Raw genomic sequence first — 23,527 nt, forward strand, 5'->3', positions numbered from 1 at the left:
CCCACTCCCCCTAAGTCCCAAAACCGAGCGAGGTGGCGCAGTGGTTAGCACACTGGACTCGCATTCGGGAGGACGACGGTTCAATCCCGTCTCCAGCCATCCTGATTTAGGTTTTCCGTGATTTCCCTAAATCATTTCAGGCAAATGCCGGGATGGTTCCTTTGAAAGGGCACGGCCGATTTCCTTCCCACTCCTTCCCTAACCCGAGCTTGTGCTCCGTCTCTAATGACCTCGTTGTCGACGGGATGTTAAATACTAACCACCACCACCACCACCCTAAGTCCCAAACCACCCATGGATCCCATACAGCGTTGGCATTCCCTACAGCAAGTATCTGCCCAGCGCACATCCCCAGGTAATGAACCTGTCACTACCAGGGTCATTTCCCGCCCTATTCTCCAGTGCTGGCTGACAGGACTTTTGGTTCTCCATGTGCACCTGTGAATAGAGTCCCAGAAGATATGGATATCACTTTTCTTGATTCTGCATGCCATCCCATGCTGTGGGGGAGGGGCCATCAGAGGTGTACAGTCTCACTGTCTTCCTACTAAGGGGGCGGACTGTGCTAACTTTGCATTACATCGTTGGTGCCAAGGTGGCCGTGAACCTGACAAGACATGTTGGCACCAGCTCATCTTGTTACTTGCCTGCACCAGTATCTGGGGGCAGGGTCCAGTTGACACGACAGTGGCATGATCAAATAGCGACGGCAGCATCATAGCCAGGTCAGCACGCACTGCCCATTGACAGTGCCACCTTGTGAATCAGATTAGCAATGTAGCTGTTATAATCCTGTAGACGGGGTTGGATTGGCTGTATGGCTTACTGGCTCTCTCTCTCTCTCTCTCTCTCTCTCTCTCTCTCTCTCACCCCCCCCCCCCCCGATTTATAGTTCATTTCTGCGCACACCTGGCAGGGCACGGGGCACTAGTTATTTGTTTGGAATCAGCCTAGCTAGTACAAACTGGGTTCTCACTAAAGTGATCTGGTTATTCTATACATTCTTATTTGTTTGTGAGGTTTTTGCTATGTTTAAATTTGCAGTGAAGGTCTCTTTGCTTTTGTAGCAGATTTCTAAAACATCTGTCCAACCCTGGTTGGTCTTTCCCATCCCTCACATCTTTACTTGTCACACACTTGTCTAACAAGAGGTCATCCCCTGGTCTAAATAAATGATCTTGATGAAACTTGGTGGGTATGTAAAGGGATCAAAATAGTGCTGTACATATTTTGTTGTTTTTGCCCAATTTCCCTTTTAAGACGTAAAACACAATCCAAACGATACTTTGGCATATTAGGTTTAGAGGTAATATCTTCAAAACCATGATATATAAAAAGGGGTTTCAAATAAAAGTTGAAATGCAATTAACTTTCTTTAAAACTGTATAACCAACTATTGTAATAATGTGAAATTTTTGCAAAATGTCCCACCACCATTAATTACTGATAAAAAATGAAAACTTTTCTTATAACGGAAGTTACAGAATCTTTCTCACCACATCCACCCATGTGCAATAAACATGGTTTTTATAATATCATTTTACGAAAATAGGCTGTACACAATATGCTGTTGGAGTATTTTCAATGTACCTTATTAAAATAATAATCTAAATGTTCACTGTTATTCTAATTATTTTGACTTATATTTGTTTTTCATTTTAAATTATTATTTCACATATTAAATTCATGATTTTTTGTTTTTAGTTTAATGATTGTCTGTAAAGAAATGCTCAAAACAAGTTTTTTACACCATTCACATAAAATAAATGAAATTTCTCCACATAATACACACAATGGACAATACAATATAAAACAAAATTCATCAGAATGTGGCGGGTAAGACCCTTAAGTATCCTGAATTGTACCAGGCATATTTCAGGACACTGGAAAACCTTGGCGAAAAGAACTGATTATGTACTACTAATTGCTGCTTGATCATATTATTTCTCATCACGAAGCTCTTCCAAAATCGAATGCCAAATATCCAATGGCAGTACCTGCCCCTATCACGGTTTTTGCGATCATCAGATGAATTAGTTCCTTGTCCTCAGGAACAGTGCTCAAAATGGCTTTTTTGCACTGACCACCAACCTTTTCATAGTTTTAAAAGAAACCATTGGACAGCTTTAATGATAATTTAAATTCTATTTTTGCACCCCTACATATTCTTGTGATGACATTAAAATCTGGTAAACTAATGTCTGACCATGTCAAAAGATATCTGCCAAAGTTTTCAGTCCCAGAGTGGGAGTAAAACCCGTATCATTGTTAGGTTCTTGGAGTGGTCAAAGTGAAAGAACCGTTTTGAGTGTTGTATCTCAGGACAAGGTACTTGTCCATCTGGTGATGGCAAAAGGCTCAACGGGACATGTTCAGCTGTTAAGATAGTATACAGCATTCAACGTTATAAAACTCTAAGAGAAGATTTTCAAATTTAGTTCTGCTGAATGATTATGATGTAAATCTCCACTTGAGAAACAATATAATCAATCTACAGTCACTAGTGCATAACCAGTTCTCTTCATCAAGGTTTTTCCAAAGTTCTAAAAAATGCCCAGTACAATTCAAGATATTTAGAGGATCGTCCGCCATAATTTGAGAATTCTGAATTTTGTTTTATATAATGTCCATAATGTGCATTAAAAAAAGAAATTTAGTTCATTTTATATAAATGGTGTAAAAAAACTTTATATTTTGGTCATTTCTTTACAGATAATCATTACAGTAATGATTTTATATCATAATACTGAGTTACCTACTATTTTCAATTAACAAAACACGCAACTGTGAAATAGTAACCTAGAAAACAAAAAAATGTTGTAATTCAAAACACAAAATAACAATTAAAAACATAAAACAAATCATTAGAATAATAATGAACGTTTAGATATTTTAATTAGGTATGTTGAACCTACTCTAACAACACACTGTGTACCGTTTAGTTTCCTAAAATGATATTTCAGAAACCAGTTTATTACACATGAATGGAGGTGAAATGAAAGTTTCTTTAACTTATGATGTAACAAAAGTTTTCAATTTTCAAAATTAATTAATGGTTGTGGGGTATTTCGCAACATCTCAAATTATTACAGAAGTTGATTATACAGTTTTAAAGAAAGGTAATTACATTTCAGCTTTTATATGAAACAAATTATTTCACATATCATGGTTTTGAAGATATCCCCTCTAAACCTAATATGCCAAATTACCTTTCGGAGTGTGTTTTACACCTTAGGATGAAAATGACAACATACATACTGCATTATTTTGACCCCTTTACATGACTGTCAAGTTTCATCAAGATACTTTATTTATATCTTGGAATGTTAACTTGTAGGGCCTGATGCTCTTCATTTTCGGTCCTGTGGATGAAATTTTCAAGTTGACCACTCAAGCATGCTACACAGACATTTCTTCTTACATTTTTTTACATTCTGCTCAAGGTAATTTTCGTATAAGGGATTTACAACAATTACACACAATTTCTTGTCCCTTCTACTCATATTAATCACTAGCGCCTCCCAGTCTACAGTTAGAGAGTTAAAATCTGTATCTAATCCTAAATTATGACCAGGAAATTTACAACAAAGCTTCACCAAGTTTTCCCTCTAAAATTCCACCACTAATACTCCTGAGACAGTGCTTTTATAAAAGCATTGGATGATGACGACGATGACTGGTCCTCCTTTAACACTTATCTTCACCTAAATTATTTTGCATTCATTATCTGTACTAACCTCACTAGATATTGTTTTTTTTATCTTTATGATATACATTCTAATCAGAATTTAAAACATCTCTGCTATTAACACCCATCTCCAGTAATACACGGGCATTGTTGCTATTTATAAGCGAGACAAATTATGGGATCTTTCCACGGAAGCTGCTACATCTAACTCTGTCTTAACATTTACTTTCTTCAGTCTGCCATGATGAATGCTACTTTCTTTAATTAATGGACACAATATTCTTCCATGTCTGAAATTAGAACTTGTATCAGGCCTGTGTAGGGATTCCTCTATCCTAAAAAATCCAAGTGAGAACCCAAAAGCAGAAGTCAAGAAATCTGCATCCGATTTTGTCACAGAATCATAAAAGCAACTGATGTAAGACTTCCACTCAGCTCTAAACCAAAGAACGAGGATCAGCTCTGAAGCAATGCTCCACTTACACCCCAAGTGTGAACCTAGCTGTCTTCATCAAAACAGCCCTGCCGATATGTCGTGTGACTAGAGCCTCCCGTCAGGTAGACCGTTCACTGGGTGAAAGTCTTTTGATTTGACGCTGCTTCGGCAACTTGCGCGTCAATGGGGATGAAATGATGATGATTAGGACAACACAAGACCCAGTCCCTGAACAGAGAAAATCTCCGACCCAGCCAGGAATCAAACCCAGGTCCTTAGGATTGACATTCTGTCACGCTGACCACTCAGCCACCGGGGGCAGATAGCCCTGCCGATAGGAACTTAGGATGGCCTCAGAAACCTAACAGCATGCACCCTTTCATGCTAACATGGACCACAATTTGCAGCCGAGTGCACCCAGCGTGCTCAGTCACTGCTGCAGGATCTCCTCCACATCTGGGACGATGATGATGATGTTTGGTTTGTGGGGCGCTCAACAGCGTGGTTATCAGCGCCCGTACAATTACCCAATCTTTGCTCAGTCCAATTGCGCCACTTTCCTGGATGATGATGAAATGATGAGGACAACACAAACACCCAGTCATCTCGAGGCAGGTGAAAATCCCTGACCCCGCCGGGAATCGAACCCGGGACCCCGTGCTCGGGAAGCGAGAACGCTACTGCGAGACCACGAGCGGCGGACGTCCACATCTGGGACATGAACTATTAGCAAGTAAACAGAGGGGACATTGGCCTTCCTTCCCAACCTGCCAACTATTTCCCTGATGGGCTGCTTGACTCACCTAGCACTGGAGCTCCCAATGACAAGCAATCCCACCCTCTGCACTTGTTCAGACCTTGCAGGAAGATTGGCTCCAATCTCAACAGACAAAGACATTCCACACTGGATCGGATGTACTTTTGGCAGTGGACAATACCTCAAACCTGTTTTTAAGATGTAAGGAGACAGGTGCGCAGCTAGAACACATTTTTGTATATCGTCCAGAATTTTCATCGCCAGCAATTTTTGTCATTCACCTTTAGGATGAGAAGACTGGAGGGTGCTGTGACATCAGGTGATGCTATAGGCACAAGATATGTGAAAGTATTCATGTCTGGTGCCCCAATGCCACTACCACCCAGAACAGCAGCCTCAAGTTTACCGATCATGATGAACGCAGGTACCAATTGTTTACAGATCATGGCCAATTCCCCCTGCATCCATACACAACAGGCACAATCCCTATCCATCTTTAATCAAAGTTCATCTGTACCACAAAGAATATAGCACTAACCCAAGCAGTTGTTGGTTGCAATCTAAGTAAATTAGCTACACTGCTTCTGGTTTATGCTACACTCCAAAGTCAACTATGTAAAAACTTAGGATGAAGTAGGACACACTAGTCAACACAGTAAAATACGTAGATATACTTTACTTCTTTGCAGAGACTCATGTGAACAAAAACTAAAGTAAATCCTGTGTGTAAATAGAAACGCCTGTTACTCCTGGTGCATCCACTCGGTTCCCTGGTTGAGGCATTGGCCCCATACTTGGCTTGCATTTATCATGAATCTCTCACCCAACAGAAAGTCCCAAGCACCTGGAAAATTCAGGGGATTCCCGTGTCTAAGGAGGGCAAAAGAATGAACCATCAAAATTACAGACCAAATCCTTAATGTCAATTTGTTGCAGAATTTCTGAGTACGTTTATGTTCAAATATAATAAATATCCTTGAGTGATAAGCTTATATCAACATGGATTTAGAAAGCATCAATCTTGTGAAACTCAACCTGCACTTTTCTCACACGATATCCTGCAAACTGTGTACGAAGGGCAACATGCAGCTTCCATATTCCTAGATTTCTGGAAAGCATTTGACACACATATCTGAGTGGCTGGAAATTTTTTTTGTGTAATAGAACCCAAAACGTTTTCTTCGGCGGAAAATGTTCATTGGAGACAAAGGTAACATCAAGAGTTCCAGGGAACTTTAATAGGACCCCTCTTATTCTCTATGTGCATAAACTATCTGACAGAAAGGGTGAACAGCAATGGGTGACCAGCAATGTGTGAATGTTTACTGATGACACACTAATGTATATGAAAATATCATCTTTGAGTGATTGTAGGAGGATACAGGCTGACTTGGATAGAAATACTTTTTTGTGTGATTAATGGCAGTTTGCTCTAAATGTCAGAAAATTTAAGTTAATGAAAATCAGTAGGAAAAACAATTCTGTAATGTTCAAAAACAGTATTAATAGGGTACCGCCTAATACAGTCATATCTCTTATAAACATCAAGGTGTAACATTTCAAAGCAACATCAAATGTAGTGAGAATGTAAAGTCGATTGTAGAAGAGGTGAATGATTGACTTCGGTTTATTGAAGAAACTTAGGAAAGTGTAATTCATCTATAAAGGAGACCCTATTCAGGACACTTGTGTGACACACTCTTGAGTAGTGTTTAAGTGTTAAGACTAAATATGAGGTTGGATTAAAGGAAGTTATAAAAGCCAATTCACAACCCTTGTTATCAGCAGGTTTGATCAAAACAAGAGTCTTACGGAATTGTTACACGAACTCAATTGGGAATCCCTTGAAGGAAGAAATTCTTTTCACAAGACAAAATTGAGAAACTTTAGAGAACTATCAGTTGCAAAAGACTGCAGAATGATTCTACTGCCACTAACATACATCTCACTTAAGGACCAAGATGAAAAGGTGAGAAAAATTAGAGTTCATGGAGTGTTTATTAGATGACAACTGCTGTATTTACTAGTGGGACAATGCTTTGACTGCTTGAGCATGGTCTGTTCTAGACCTATTACTCCAGGCAGCTATACCTAATACCACCATCTTAATACTCCTTTATTAGATTGGTGTAGATATTCAGCCTTGCAACTCCATTGATTTACCTCAGGGTCCTGCTATGCTGTGCCCTGTTCTTCCTCGGAATCGAACTTCTTTCTTCCGTGCAGATTTCTGAACATGAAGTGGCTATAAAACAAAACACTGCTTCTCTACTTAATGAAGGGTAGAATGGTCCCAATTAACTTTGTATATTGTCACAAACTTTCCAAAAGGTTACATGGGAACCAACTAAAATTATTGTCTCAAAGACTTCTTGTTGTTAACATTCTGTGAATAGCATATAACAACAGTCACTTATATACAACATATTTGTTTTCCTTGGTGCCAGAGCTCCTTCATTCCTCCTTGAGAGATTACAAATGTTCTCCAGCAGGTAGATTCCACAGCTGTTGAATAATACTTTCCCACAGTATGTGGCCTGATGTTCACAAACTAACTGTGATTGCCCACTTATTTACTCTGAGCTCTACGTTTGACATAGATGATACATGCCCTTCCAGGAATGGCATGGCTCACTACACTTGTATGGCAGCATACAGTCAGTCATTTTTCCCTTGCTCCATTAGCTAGTGGAACAAGAAAGGGAATAACTAACAGAGGTACAGGGTATCCTCTGCCATGCACCACATGGTGGCCTGTGCAGTACAGGTGTAAATGAAGAAAAATTATGAGGAACTAACACACATATAAAGCTTTACTTTAAGTCATTTGCTGGTATTAGTCAAACAAATCTAACTAAAAAACTGGGTTGTTTTGAAATATTACCCAGACATGGGTCGACACCTATGTGTCATCATCCGTGCGTCAAATTTTTATTTCTTAAAATTACATCACTAACTGAACTGTATTATTATACATCCATTTTAGTGCTTTTTTTTTCAGCATGTCATCTGCAAATTTTTTTGTCCTGTTTCGTGTCTCTGGTTGGTGTCTCGATCAACTGCTATTTAGTGCATTGTTTTCACTCAGTTTTCACAAATTTCCACTCTCTACTTCACCTAACATGCATTTTCACAAAATGTGACAAAACGTGATCTGAGCAGACACTTCTGACAATGTACTCAAGCAGCAGAGCAAATACGTGTAAGTTCTGTATTGTTAATAAACAAAGGGAAACTATATTTACTTAGAGTATCATAAACAGTTTGGATAAAGTGTTACCTTCCTTCATTGCCACTGTCTCTGCAGGATCAGGAAAGAGGCCATCACAACATACTTGAATCGCTCAGACTAGAATGTTGTTCTACTGGCACAAACAAACAAAGTGGAAATAATGAAACTGAAAGTGATCAACTTGATGGGAGTAGTCAGAAAACATCTGAAAAATAATTTGGTCAGCAGCACAATTCGGTCTCCTTATTAGTGGCATGTTCTTAGTAATCCACTAGCTGTTCCCAGCGACATTATACTGTGGCACAGTCTGGTTACACGAAAAAGAAAGAAAACAGAAAAGAAAACATGCATTTCTAACATGTCTGGGGATTGATTATATCTCCTTCTCCTCTCCCTATCCCTGTCCTTGTCCTCCTCCTTTCTCCCCCTCTCCATATAATAAAAATATATAGCTCATTTTTGTCTGACTTTTCATTAGAGCATTGTGCAAAAATTTAAAGTAGATCGGTCATGACCTTTGAGATTTTTGGTAATAACATTTTCCCCTTATGAAGTGCATCAGCCAGCACCCTCCCACCCCCCCACCCCCTTCCCGTCTCTAGTCTTTAGCCGCTGTGGGTGCGCACACAACAGCCAGAGACAGTAGTGGTCATGCATGCATGATGAGGTGAGAGTTGCGCTCGTGAGAATGTTGTGTTTTCTATTTTGGGAGAAGCAATCTCTTCACTGTGCCTGTAGGCAAGTCAGTGTCTCCCCTACATGATGAGTAGCAATCTATCCTTTTCATAATATTGTTATATGTTCAGTAAACTAGATTAAGAAGTCTTAGTGTCATAGCTTCAGACATTTGGACTGAGTCACATCTGATTTTCTTCCAAACTAGAAAGGTTCCCAATTTGTTGCTTTATGTTAGAGGGGAGCTTGTTGAAGACCTTTGCACCAGAGTGCAAAACTCCACTCTATATGGGTGCAATTACAGCATATTTAAGTCTGTCAGCAAATATGTGCCGAGTCATTTACCGATTACAAAGGTAGCTTACCAGTGTTCTACCAAGTCTACTCTCATAGAAAAGTCATGCATGTTGTCTGGAATCTCACACTACATGAAGCTTTAGTTCAATAGATGAAAACTCCCAGTTGTGAATTACATGTGATTAAACAGATTTAAGAATCTGGATAACAATTCTGAAATGTCTTTAATACATCTATTTTTGTAACGTCCAGCTAACTGCTGTTTTGTCAATGGACTGGATTTTATCAAGAACTGTTTTTATATGGTTGTACATAAGTTTCTTTGTTACTTTCAGTGAATATTCAATAATAGAAATTTGCTGAGAATCGACAACTCTCTATCATTTACTTTTTTCAAATACTGGGATGGTCCTACAGCCTTGAATACTTACAAGAAGCATTCTCGGCTTAATAAGATGACAATTACAATACATATATGGCTATTTTCACACAAGCATCCTTTATTATGTGGATTTACCATCAACTTCAAATGAGAGAAGTTATTGCTCTTGTGATTTACAGTAATCACATATATCTAATCTAATACTATTTTACATTATACGGGTTTTATGTGATGAGTTTTCATGGAAGCTAGACAGGAGGATACTTTATCACAAGAAGAGTGTTGTCTGCAAAGATTGTTTACAGGTGCATTTTTTAACACACTGTCCATACGACTTCACTGTAGTACTGTAATAGTGTCCAGATTATATAACTGCCCAGCTTTCTTACAAATATTTGGAATATGATACAAGGTGCAAAAGCAAGACATTCTTGAAATGGTAAAACATAATAAATTTCTTAAAAGAGAAGGCACTGAAAGTCATATCATGATAAGATTTCAAGTTGGTGCAAATGTTGGCAACTTGTTTCAAATGTTCAGAAATGTAAAATTGTGCACTTGACAGAACATAGTACCCCATGACTACAATATCAGTGAATCACTGCTGCAATCAGTCATATCATACAAAGACCCGAGTGTCACAATCTGTAGAGATACGAAACAGAATGATCCCATAGTGTCAGTCATAGGTAAAGCAGGCGGCAGGCTGCAGTTCTTTGACAGGATACTAGGGAGATGCAATCAATCTACATATGAGACTGTATACAAAACACTCACACAACACATCCTAGAACACCCCTTATGTGTATGGGACCAATACAAAATAGGACTTACAGGAGATATTAAACAGAAACAAAGAAGGGCAGCACAAATCGTCACAGGTTTGTGAGACCCTTGGGAGTGTGTACTTGGAAAGTTTCTAGAAGCAACTTTACGTGATAAATTTAGGAATATGTTACAGCCCTCTGTTTATTGCTTCCATAGGGATTGCAAAGACAAGATTAGACAAATTAAATCACACACAGAAACAGTTATGGAATGGAAGAAAGCCCAAATAATCAATGATAAGCACCATATGCCATGCACTTCACAATGGTTTGCAGAATAATATCTGTAGACAAACAATCTTTTAAATATTGTAGTACTTCAATTATATTTTACAGTTCTGAAATATAAACCATTCACAAAAGTATCAAAATATATGCAAAGGATTTAAATTTACAAGGTAACTCTGAAGATCTTACATCATTGCTCATATCCCTAATAACAAACAAAAAAAGCTAAATATGAAGCCAGCTCTATGTTTCAGCTCAGAAAAAAAGCCATGTGGTTACAAAAGGGACACTGTCTAAAGTAATAACAACACAGTGACCAAATAGGAAAAAAGAGAAGTAGCTGAAAATTCCAAAGAAAGCAGGTGCTGACAGATGTGAAAATTACTGAACTATCGGCTTAATGTGTCACAGTTGCAAAATACTAACATGAATTCTTTAAAGAAGAACTGAAAAACTGGTGGAAGCTGGCATTGGGGAAGGTCAGTTTGGATTCAGGAGCAATGTAGGAACAAGTGAGAAATTCCACAGAAGATAGGTTAAGGAAAGGCAAAACTATGTTTCTAGCATAGGTAGACTCAGAGAAAACTTTTGACAATGTTGGCTGGAATACTCTTTTTTACATTCTTAAGGTCGCAGGTGTCAAATACAGGGAGTGAAAGGCTATTTACAATTTGTACAGAAACCAGATGGCAGTTATAACAGTGGTGGGGCACGAAAGGGAAGCAGTGGCTGGGAAGGGCCTGAGGCAGCATTGTAGCTTATCCCCGATGTTATTCAATCTGTATATTGAGCAAGAAGCAAAGGAAAAAAAAGAAAAATTTGGAGGAGGAATTAAAATCCATGGAGAAGAAATAAAAACTTTGATATTTGCTTACGACATTGTACTACTGTCAGAAACAACAAAAGATTTGGAAGAGCAGTTGAACAGAATGGATAGCATCCTGAAAAAAGGGTATAATATGAACATCAACAAAAGCAAAACAAGGATAATGGAATGTGGTCTACTTAATCCAGGTGATGCTGAGGGTATTAGATTAGGAAACAACACACTACAAGTACTAGATGAGTTCTGTTATTTAGGAAGCAAAATAACTGATGATGTTTGAAGTAGGGAGGATATAGAATGTAGACTGGCAATGGCAAGAAAAGTGTTTCTGAAGAAGAGAAATTTGTTAACATCAATTATAGATTCAAGTGTCAGAAAGTCCTTTCTGAAAGTATTTGTGTGGAGTGTAGCCACATATGGAAGTGAGGCATGGACAATAAACAATTTAGACAAGAAGAACTTTGAAGGTTAGATGGGTAGACCACATAACTAATGAGGTGGTACTGAACAGAATTGGGGAGAAGAGAAATTTGTGGTACAACATGACTAGAAGAAGGGATCACTTGGTAGGACACATTCTGAGGCATCAAGGGATCACCAATTTAGTACTGGAGGGAAGTGTGGGAGTAAAAACAATAGAGGGGAGGCCAAGAAATGAATACAATAAGCAGATTCAGAAGGATGTAGGTTGCAGTAGATGAAGAGGCTTGCACATGATAGAGAAGTGTGGAGAGCTGCATGAAACCTGTATGTGCACAACAACAACAACAACAACAGCTGACAACACACAACAGACTGTCCAGTGTAACTGGAATAGTGACAAGTTGAAAAATTTGAGTTCATTTATATATCTACAAGCACATCATTTAATTGATAGCATTTGTGTGCAAGGCCTGAGCATTACCAACGTAAATGAGTTATGCCCCACACACATGGTCCACAACAGAAGAACAAACACATTCAGAAGTGCATTATATTAACAAAACGAGCTAGGGCAGCATTAACAGGTATTATCCCCTCTTTTACCCTTCTAAAATAAAAATGTTGCCTCTACTGCTTTTGTTGGGTGTTTCTGAAGGCATTCAATGACACTCCGTACACTTGAGTCTGGAGGCTACTAAAGAGATTTATCATTACATATATGTAACTATCTTTGTTTCTTTTTGAGTCAATCACCTCTCAAGGCACATTGGTTTTATGCACACTTTTGTAGTTTTTCTTAGTTTGCATCAAATACTTGTGTGTACAGAACGTTGTAACTTAACACTTTAGATCCTTAAGATATACTCAGCAAGAACGGTTTTCTACCACACAGATTCATCTGATTTCTTTTTTACTAAGGGAAAATTGGTTTTGGTTCACAGAGAACGACCCGTTAACAATAACAATAAAGGTCTACTGTACAAAATCGGTGGTTGTTAGCAGTTGATTAATAGCTTGTCATTTATGAAAGATCTCAGTCAATTTTGCGAATGGCTCACTTACGATAACTTTACATACCAAACCTTAATATACTGTACATCTGCTAATCGCATTAAGATATCGGTGTAATTCTTTAGCCCAGCCATTCATATGTTCCATCACGGGACTACCAGGGTGAAAAGTCGTACGGAAATTTTCCATTTTGTCGGGTACAAGGAGATTCGCTTTCCTTTACCTTTTTATTCACATGCGCTTAGATAGGCACTTATGGCACCTTACGAGGCATTTATGACCTTCTCTGGTATTAACCGAAGAACTGATGTGGAAATACTCTGATAACAACAAGATCATAAGGTAATCTGTAATTACTGTTCAATATAACCACCACTATGTACATAGCGTCCACGACGGCCTACCTTCACTCAACGAACGATTGCACACAGCAACAACACAGCCAATTTTCTAATAATCACCTGTTGAAACTGTACGTCAAAGCCGTTCTCCGCCGAAGTGAGGCCAATTAACACGATTTGAGTGCAATGGTGTCACATTACTCTTAATTGGTGCGTAATACCATTAACGAACAATACCAAACTAGACAAAAGTGTGACGGCTAAGTGTGCTTATGGCTATTCTATATTAATATGGAACTATCACCTTGAAACATACACACTACTGGGTCCACAGGCAAGCCACTTTATTCAAAAACTTTTACACACACCTATTTCGAAAACTTTGCCAAGAAAAATTAAGTCTGTAGATAGTAGTACATAAGCAATGCCCTATTAAGCTTGGATGAAACATGAAAATCACCGCTTCGATATCATTTAACTATTTGACGTAAACATAAATAATACACATATGCCTCATCTTCATGGTCAGCTTTGTTGTAATTAAAGGCCACAAAATTTTTTTGAGCCTATTGGGCAAAAGACCATGACGTTCAATTGCTCTTAACACCTGGTAACAGACTGTTTTTGCACGTTTTCCGCTTTTGATTCAAAACCGAGGTAGTTCCAAATACGACAAGGAAACAAAAAGACAACAGCACTCCTAGTGGTCTGGCAGCGAACTCTAAATGTGAGAACATACGAACCAGAAAATCCGTATTTTCAATTCGAAGTACGCGATTTTGATGACTCGTAGTCTAGAAGTAAAGTGTTATTAATTTCTTGTAGCCTATATATTTATCCACGTTTAAGCATTTGCATGCAACCGATCACCCCGTTTAGATGGGGCTCCCTAGTTGCCGATTTTTCAAAACTGCAATCGATTGTTGCACGCATGTAAACACAGCAAGTTTTGGAAAGTGCTGGGCTGTCAGGTTTCGTCTTGTTTTTAAAAATATTCGGCTAATATGGACGAGTGACATTTTGTACACTGAAGGATAAGTAGATACATTTGACTGAAGCTGTTTACACCTCGTCTAACTGAAGAGAACCAGTGATCGTGCTGACTAAATCGGAAACTGTAACAGCTGTTGTACAGGCGCCATATTTAAATGGGCTAGCAAATCCTTTTCACACCTTAACATATGAACTAGACAGCGAAAAACGGTTTTGTAAATTCGGTTTTCGTCCTTCGGTAGATGTGTCGCATGTAAATGTGTAGATGTCGTCATGTATGTATATCTAAGCGCAACTTATAACTGGATTCACACATACACACACTAAAAACTAAAACCAAACTTCTCCACAACATGCGATGAAGGCACAACGGTACCGACCAGCCGCCGTGTCATCTTCAGCCCATAGGCGTCACTGAATGCGGATATGGAGGGGCATGTGGTCAGCACACTGCTCTCCCGGCTGTATGCCATTTTCAGAGACCGGAGCCGCTACTTCTCAATCAGGTAGCTCCTCAGTGTTGCTTCACAAGGGCGAGTGCACCCCTGTCAACAGCGCTCGGCAGACCGGATGGAAACCCGCCCAAGTGCTAGCCCAGCCCGACAGCGCTTAACTTCGGTGATCTGACGGCAACCGGTGTTAACGTTGAGAAAAAAAAAAATGGTTCAAATAGCTCTGAGCACTATGCGACTTATGCCTAGAACTTAGAACTAAATAAACCTAACTAACCTAAGGACATCACACACATCCATGTCCGAGGCAGGATTCGAACCTGTGACCCTAGCGCCCGGAACCGCACAGCCACGCCGGCCGGCTAACGGCGGACACACACACACACACACACACACACACACACACACACACACGCGTATCAACATGGTGGTGCTTCAGGCAATTGGTAAAATATCGATATATTTTCCGAAAGATAACGATATATACCGGCAATATTATTTCCATCGTTATGCTGATAAATCAATAATAAAATGGCAATATCGAGTGCCGATATTTTTATTTTATAGGCCGGTATTACACTATCGAATTTCATTGTCCAACATCTTTGTCAAAGAAATTTTATGGTGTAATAGGGAACTTTGTCCAATGTCGTCAAATATTTGATCAAATCTTAGGTCTCGCTGTAAATTTGATCAAAGAAGTCGCTTGTCTTCTTTTCACTGCAATGTGACATATTACCACATTGAGTGCTAACATTGCTGCAGAGTTCTGTCATCTTTAGTATTTTTATAAACATTGCCGGTAAATACAATTGGTGTGTACAGACAACTACAAAATTAATAGAGCTGTATGAGTCTGATGAGGCGCTTTACAACGTGAGGTACCCTGAATACAAAAATAGATTAAGCAGATTGGAGACCTGACCTAACCTAACCTATGTGTGTGAAATCTTATGGGACTTAACTGCTAAGGTCATCATCAGTCCCTAACCTAACCTAACTCTCTCATGTAGCAAGGAATCTGAGTGTTGCAGTGAGCCTGTCTTGCAGATATAGCAGTTCTTAAGTGAGTATTGTGCTTTGTGATATCAGAATACACTTCACTGAGCACATACAGAAACGTATGCTTATCCACTCTTAAGTAATTGATGTATGACTTGACGTCCTCATGTAACAAGTTTTGTTGAATGCTTTTATCGTGTCATCGTAAAACCCATGGCTTCACCCAGGTACGTTTCCTTTTTAATTCCCCTGTTTCTCTTCCGCATGTCCACACAGTGCGATTGTGGTACATGCAACTGCTGCAGCTAATAACAAGTTGTTGTTGTTGTCAGCCATCTTGAACCTCGACGAAAAATATGACAGTGTAATACCCCTTTTTAGCGCCACATCAAAGATCTTTGTCAAATATATTTCACGAATATTTGATCACAACTTTGATCAAATCTTTGACAAAGAAATTTTATAGTGTAATACCGGCCATATTATTTTTTCACAATTTTCGGTACAAATTTTAAGTTGTTCTTCTGAAACTGTAGTAGAACAAAATTTTACTTTGACTATGTGAAGGAATCTTTCTAGTTTTTGAAGTCCAGCATGTCCAATCTTTCTTCACACCACAAAGCACGCTGACTACAAAAACCGTATTAAGCAGTTGCAATCTTATAGCTACAGCAATCAGCTACATTCGAAGTTGCTGCCCTGTTGATGATATTGAACTTACATGTAAAAACAAAGGATATGGAAGGAGATGGTGGTGTGAAAGAAGTAGGGGAGAGTGGGTCACTCTGAACCACAGGGCACAATGAATCAGGTAGCATAGTTTCAGTATAAGGTGGTAAATTATTTTTTTCTCTGTGCATGTTGTTGTTGTGGTCTTCAGTCCTGAGACTGGTTTGATGCAGCTCTCCATGCTACTCTATCCTGTGCAAGCTTCTTCATCTCCCAGTATCTACTGCAACCTACATCCTTCTGAATCTGCTTAGTGTATTCATCTCTTGGTCTCCCTCTACGATTTTTACCCTCCACACTGCCCTCCAATGCTAAATTTGTGATCCCTTGATGCCTCAAAACATGTCCTACCAACCGATCCCTTCTTCTAGTCAAGTTGTGCCACAAACTTCTCTTCTCCCCAATCCTATTCAATACCTCCTCATTAGTTACGTGATCTACCCACCTTATCTTCAGCATTCTTCTGTAACACCACATTTCGAAAGCTTCTATTCTCTTCTTGTCCAAACTAGTTACCGTCCATGTTTCACTTCCATACATGGCTACACTCCATACAAATACTTTCAGAAACGACTTCCTGACACTTAAATCTATACTCGATGTTAACAAATTCCTCTTCTTGAGAAACGCTTTCCTTGCCATTGCCAGTCTACATTTTATATCTTCTCTACATCGACCATCATCAGTTATTTTGCTGCCCAAATAGCAAAACTCCTTTACTACTTTAAGTGTCTCATTTCCTAATCTAATTCCCTCAGCATCACCCGACTTAATTTGACTACATTCCATTATCCTCGTTTTGCTTTTGTTGATGTTCATCTTATATCCTCCTTTCAAGACACTGTCCATTCCGTTCAACTGCTCTTCCAAGTCCTTTGCTGTCTCTGACAGAATTACAATGTCATCGGCGAACCTCAAAGTTTTTACTTCTTCTCCATGAATTTTAATACCTACTCCGAATTTTTCTTTTGTTTCCTTTACTGCTTGCTCAATATACAGATTGAATAACATCGGGGAGAGGCTACAACCCTGTCTTACTCCTTTCCCAACCACTGCTTCCCTTTCATGCCCCTCGACTCTTATAACTGCCATCTGGTTTCTGTACAAACTGTAAATAGCCTTTCGCTCCCTGTATTTTACCCCTGCCACCTTCAGAATTTGAAAGAGAGTATTCCAGTTAACATTGTCAAAAGCTTTCTCTAAGTCTACAAATGCTAGAAACGTAGGTTTGCCTTTCCTTAATCTTTCTTCTAAGATAAGTCGTAAGGTCAGTATTGCCTCACGTGTTCCAACATTTCTACGGAATCCAAACTGATCTTCCCCGAGGTCGGCTTCTACCAGTTTTTCCATTCGTCTGTAAAGAATTCGCGTTAGTATTTTGCAGCTGTGACTTATTAAACTGATAGTTCGGTAATTTTCACATCTGTCAACACCTGCTTTCTTTGGGATTGGAATTATTACATTCTTCTTGAAGTCTGAGGGTATTTCGCCTGTCTCATACATCGTGCTCACCAGATGGTAGAGTTTTGTCAGGACTGGCTCTCCCGAGGCCATCAGTAGTTCAAATGGAATGTTGTTTACTCCCGGGGCCTTGTTTCGACTCAGGTCTTTCAGTGCTCTGTCAAACTCTTCACGCAGTATCTTATCTCCCATTTCGTCTTCATCTACATCCTCTTCCATTTCCATAATATTGTCCTCAAGTACATCGCCCTTGTATAAACCCTCTATATACTCCTTCCACCTTTCTGCCTTCCCTTCTTTGCTTAGAACTGGGTTGCCATCTGAGCTCTTGATATTCATACAAGTGGTTCTCTTCTCTCCAAAGGTCTCTTTAATTTTCCTGTAGGCAGTATCTATCTTACCCCTAGTGAGACAAGCCTCTACATCCTTACATTTGTCCTCTAGCCATCCCTGCTTAGCCATTTTGCACTTCCTGTCGTTATCATTTTTGAGATGTCTGTATTCCTTTTTGCCTGCTTCATTTACTGCATTTTTGTATTTTCTCCTTTCATCAATTAAATTCAATATTTCTTCTGTTACCCAAGGATTTCTATTAGCCCTCGTCTTTTTACCTACTTGATCCTCTGCTGCCTTCACTACTTCATCCCTCAGAGCTACCCATTCTTCTTCTACTGTATTTCTTTCCCCCATTCCTGTCAATTGTTCCCTTATGCTCTCCCTGAAACTCTCTACAACCTCTGGTTCTTTCAGTTTATCCAGGTCCCATCTCCTTAAATTCCCACCTTTTTGCAGTTTCTTCAGTTTCAATCTGCAGTTCATAACCAATAGATTGTGGTCAGAATCCACATCTGCCCCAGGAAATGTCTTACAATTTAAAACCTGGTTCCTAAATCTCTGTCTTACCATTATATAATCTATCTGATACCTACTAGTATCTCCAGGATTCTTCCAGGTATACAACCTTCTTTTATGATTCTTGAACCAAGTGTTGGCTATGATTAAGTTATGCTCTGTGCAAAATTCTACAAGGCGGCTTCCTCTTTCATTCCTTCCCCCCAATCCATATTCACCTACTATGTTTCCTTCTCTCCCTTTTCCTACTGACGAATTCCAGTCACCCATGACTATTAAATTTTCGTCTCCTTTCACTACCTGAATAATTTCTTTTATCTCGTCATACATTTCATCTATTTCTTCATCATCTGCAGAGGTAGTTGGCATATAAACTTGTACTACTGTAGTAGGCATGGGCTTTGTGTCTATCTTGGCCACAATAATGCGTTCACTATGCTGTTTGTAGTAGCTAACCCGCACTCCTATTTTTTTATTCATTATTAAACCTACTCCTGCATTACCCCTATTTGATTTTGTATTTATAACCCTGTAATCACCTGACCAAAAGTCTTGTTCCTCCTGCCACCGAACTTCACTAATTCCCACTATATCTAACTTTAACCTATCCATTTCCCTTTTTAAATTTTCTAACCTACCTGCCCGATTAAGGGATCTGACATTCCACGCTCCGATCCGTAGGACGCCAGTTTTCTTTCTCCTGTGCATATGTTGTCAGTACTGCTCTACTGACTGCCATTTGTTTTCTGTGGGATCTAGTTCCCACCATTAGTGTTGTACTGGTGATATGTTAGTTTCACGATAGTGAAGTAATTTTTGGAGACGTAGATAGATTGAATTTTCTCCAATCCTTTGTCACCAAATTTTAGAGAAAGTAAGTCATTCTAACAATATCAATACCTTATTTTAATGATATAGATCTTCAAATATTAACAATGTTCATACATAACCTCACGTGAGTTTTGTTTGAAATATGTACTGTTGGGGCTTATTGAACCAAGCTCTCCTGGGCCACAATGAGCCATGGTTCATTGTGCCCCAGGGTGGTCCATTGTGCCCCAGGAATATTTCAATTGTCCAATACAAGCACTCTGTACTTTGTTTCCTTAGCATGGGTAAAAACATATGTGTAGGTATTTAAGGTTTTTAAATTACTGACAATCAGCAGTCCTGTTTTATATTATCGGGTTTGAATATGGTTCATTCATACTGCAGGAAGACAGACAGAGGTAAAACTTACCATCATGTTATGCAAGATGCTGAATAGGATGTTATTAATAAGGGCATGCCAGTTCGCCTAGCAGCTAAATCTCATTCCATACCTTACCCTACTCTTTGACAATATGTTCAAAACATTAAATGTGGTTCCAGTGAAAGACTGACACCAAACTATGACAATCATAAGGTATTTTCTGTGGAGCAGGAGAAAGAATTAGTGAAGTATTTGTTGCATTCTTCTAAGATGTGCTTTGGTGTTGACACTGAAACATGCAGTCACTTATCAAGTGAGCTGGCTTTGAAAAATGGTCTGAAACGTTCTGAGAACTGGATGGAGGGAATGGCTGGGGTACACTGGTTCTATGGATTCATGAAACGAAATCCCAGTTTAAGTATCCAAACCCCAGAGGGCTGCAGCTTATCCGGAGCAACGTCCTTTAATCGGTATACTGTTTCAAATTTCTTCTAAACTTAAAAGGCCTTTACCTGGGATACCCTACTTTCGATGATGGTACAAGGGTTTTCAATCTGGATTAAAGCAGTACCAGATAGGCTTCCGAAGGTAGTACCACAAAAGGGAAGTAAACAGATTGTTCAAGCTACTAGTGGAGAATGTGGTGTCTTAGTGACCACCTGTTGCATAATCAGTGCATGTGCTACTTTCCTGTCCCCAGCAATGATTCTTCCTTGAGTACATTTTAAAAAACATATGATAAGTAATGCACCAACAGGCACCCTGGGTTAGCAACAAAGACTGGCTGGATGAATAGCAAAGTTTTTGTGGATGTCATAAAACATTTTATCCACAAATCCAATAGTAGCAAAGAGAATCCTACGCTTCTAATTTTAGACAGTCATGAATGAAAGTCCTTTTACTCGTCCACTAACTGGATCTGCCAATGCATAACAACCAACAAGTGGCTTCCTGACTATAACAAACGGTCCTTCGTATAGGTGTTGCCACTTACGATTTTTACGTAAGATGAGAGATGGTTTGAAGTGTGTCCTCAGAACAACACACTCGTTCAGGCGATACAACAGAACTTTACTGACATGCTTGTAAATGCCTTTTTTCTTAAATTGCTATGAGTTGTGAGTGAGATCAGGGCTTGTTTTAACTTATTATCTAGGTTGACTTCTGGACCTTGTATCTTGGGGATAGGATCAGTCCATTCATTGCTTTCCTTTTGGCTGGAGATTAGCTCTGAAGGTGTGAAACTGGTCGAAGTGTGCGGAAGATTATTTACAATCTCTTCAAATGGAGTAACGAAATCGACCCACCGTGCTTGCTAGTTCGGTACATAGGTGAAAATAAAACGATTAAATTCTTTCAAGACTCGTCCTGTCGGGTTACTTTGCGGTCTAAATCTTGCGATTAGAATCTGTCTAATACCATTATTGGCAAGAAACTGTCTCCACTCTTTTCCAACAAAGTTTGAAGCATTATCAGACAACATGGTTTTCTGGCTTACCAAAACGAGGAAAATAATCCTTTTCTATACGTCTTATTAAAGATTTTGCACTGGAAGACTTCATCGCGTATAAATGCACGTGCTTAGCGAAGAGGTCTTGCAAAACAGCAAGGTACTCAGCACCTCCTCTTCCTCTCGGAAGTGGACCTGCATAGTCGAGACTGACTATTTGGTTAGGACGCTCAGTGTAGATAGGATTCAAAGGTATGACATTCGAAATATTGAAGGGCTTTGCCTTCTGACAGATTAAACAAGTGCTTAGTAGTTTATGAATTCTCTTATGCAGATTGGGTACATAGCAATAGGCAGAAATCTTTCTTTTACACCTCTCTGGGCCATAATGTCCCCAGGATAGGTGAGTGTACCATATGAGATATTCAACGTACTCCTGAGGAATACAAACACACCACAATATTAAAGGGCACAATGAACCATTTACCAAATTTTCTGCAAATATACAGCTTAAAATCTATTAACGACAATGCAATCATATAAGGCCATTTGATACTTGAATGATTAAAGTGTAACATCTGTAAATCACAACTCTGTAATAAAATTATTGGATGAGTAACACAGAGAAATATTTTTTATGGTTCAATGTGCCCAACTCTCCACTATGTGTGTCACAAAAGGGGAAGTCCAATTCAATGCTGTTGGAAGGAGGGGGAAGTATGAATGGAATAACAAGATTTCTGATATGAAGAAGTAGCACACCAGTTACGTTAAAAAGCAATCTTCAACGTAACTGGTGTGGTACTTCTTCTCATCGGCATTCTTTAAAAACAGTTGCTGAAAATTATGAACAAAAATATAAATGACGAGAATGGTCTTTGCGGTTGGATGGAGACGTGTGAGGGGAAATACTGACGTAATTGGCGCTTCGCGTTACCAACAGAAACTGCAGCGTTTAGCTTCACCATGCTGTTTTGACACTACAACTGCTAGATCGCTAGCGTTGGCAGAAATGAAAAAAATAAAACAGGGAAGTAGACATGAAGTGTTTCGGACAAATCCGATAGGTGACGAAATCGAGCGTTGGACTTATAGGACACCTTTTATTATGCCACTTACATGCAGTTACTGTTGTTAGCAAAGTGGTTATCACCATGTGTGAATGTGCATCGTTTTCCTCTCAATGCTTATACTAAGGGTGTTAGGCAGGCTGCTAGTTTGATGATGTACAGAATATCTAATAATAAATCAATGCTTAAATATACAGCTATATAACCGGCATTATATTTACAATTTGAAGCCGATATTTTTATGGGCCGGCACGTCAAAATTTTTCCATCGATGTGTCGACATTCTTTCTGACATTTAGAGATTATACATTGATATTTTTCAATATAAATATATCGGATTCCCCATATTTTTAAAATATCAACAGCCGAAATGGGTACCACCACAGTGATCGTTGCAAAGTACGAAAAATACGAAGTTCTTCACACCAAAAAGCAAGCTGACTACAAAAACCGTACTAAGCGGTTGCAATCTTATAGCTACAGCAATCAGCAGCATTCGAATTTGCTGCCCTATTGATGATTTATTTATTTATTTATTTAGTCCTTCAAAGCCTACATATATAGAATATATAGAAGGATATTGGACATGGTTAGGTCTTTACAAGATAAAATACAGTTTGTATTGTAATACTAAGGACTAGATATTGAAGTAATTTAGCAAAGAAACAAACATTAGAGGCAACATACAAAGTAGAATATTTATAATGCATCTTTGTTTTTGTTGTTTAGTTTCTAGGTACTCTGCCAGACTGTAAAAGCAATGATCAATTAAATATGCCTTTAGTTCAGCCTTAAAACTACTGAGTTTCCTTACTGAATTAATATGGTTAGCCAGATTATTGTAAATTTTTATCCCAGTATGTAGAGTGCCTTTTTTTGCGCAGTGTTATCCTCACCTGTTTCATATGAAGGTCAGATTTTTGCCTTGTATTGTATGCATGTATATCTTCATTTTTAATAAGATATATGGATGTCTATCAACATATTGTTTGATGAAAATTGATTTTTCGTAGATAAAATGCAAGGAAGAGGGAGAATTGACAGTTTTTTGAATATGGGTCTGCATGATTTCCTATTGTTTACCCCTTCAATAATTCTTAATATTCTCGCTTGCTTCCTGAAAAAATTAATATTTGTTGTTGCATTGCCCCAGAAGAATATGCCATATTTAATTACAGAATGCACATAGGAGTAGTATACATT

At 38.8% G+C, this 23,527-nt stretch overlaps 1 protein-coding gene across 3 annotated transcripts in view; it reads right to left on the minus strand.

The window, feature by feature from the left end:
• The window catches only part of LOC126187795 (glycerol kinase), a 228,508-nt gene extending 214,781 nt beyond the window's left edge, over nt 1-13,727 (minus strand). The window contains exon 1 of one of the 3 annotated variants that reach the window (XM_049929072.1): nt 13,428-13,727. In XM_049929072.1, coding sequence (XP_049785029.1) covers nt 13,428-13,437 — 10 coding nt within the window. In that variant the 5' untranslated portion in view covers nt 13,438-13,727. Of the gene's footprint in view, nt 1-13,186; nt 13,408-13,427 lie in introns of those variants that run through there. The other 2 variants (XM_049929073.1, XM_049929074.1) reach the window with 2 other exon arrangements.
• Between the last annotated feature and the right edge of the window lie 9,800 nt (nt 13,728-23,527).

The sequence above is a fragment of the Schistocerca cancellata genome, chromosome 5, assembly GCF_023864275.1.
Source record: "Schistocerca cancellata isolate TAMUIC-IGC-003103 chromosome 5, iqSchCanc2.1, whole genome shotgun sequence".
NCBI classification, from domain to species: Eukaryota; Metazoa; Arthropoda; class Insecta; order Orthoptera; family Acrididae; genus Schistocerca; species Schistocerca cancellata.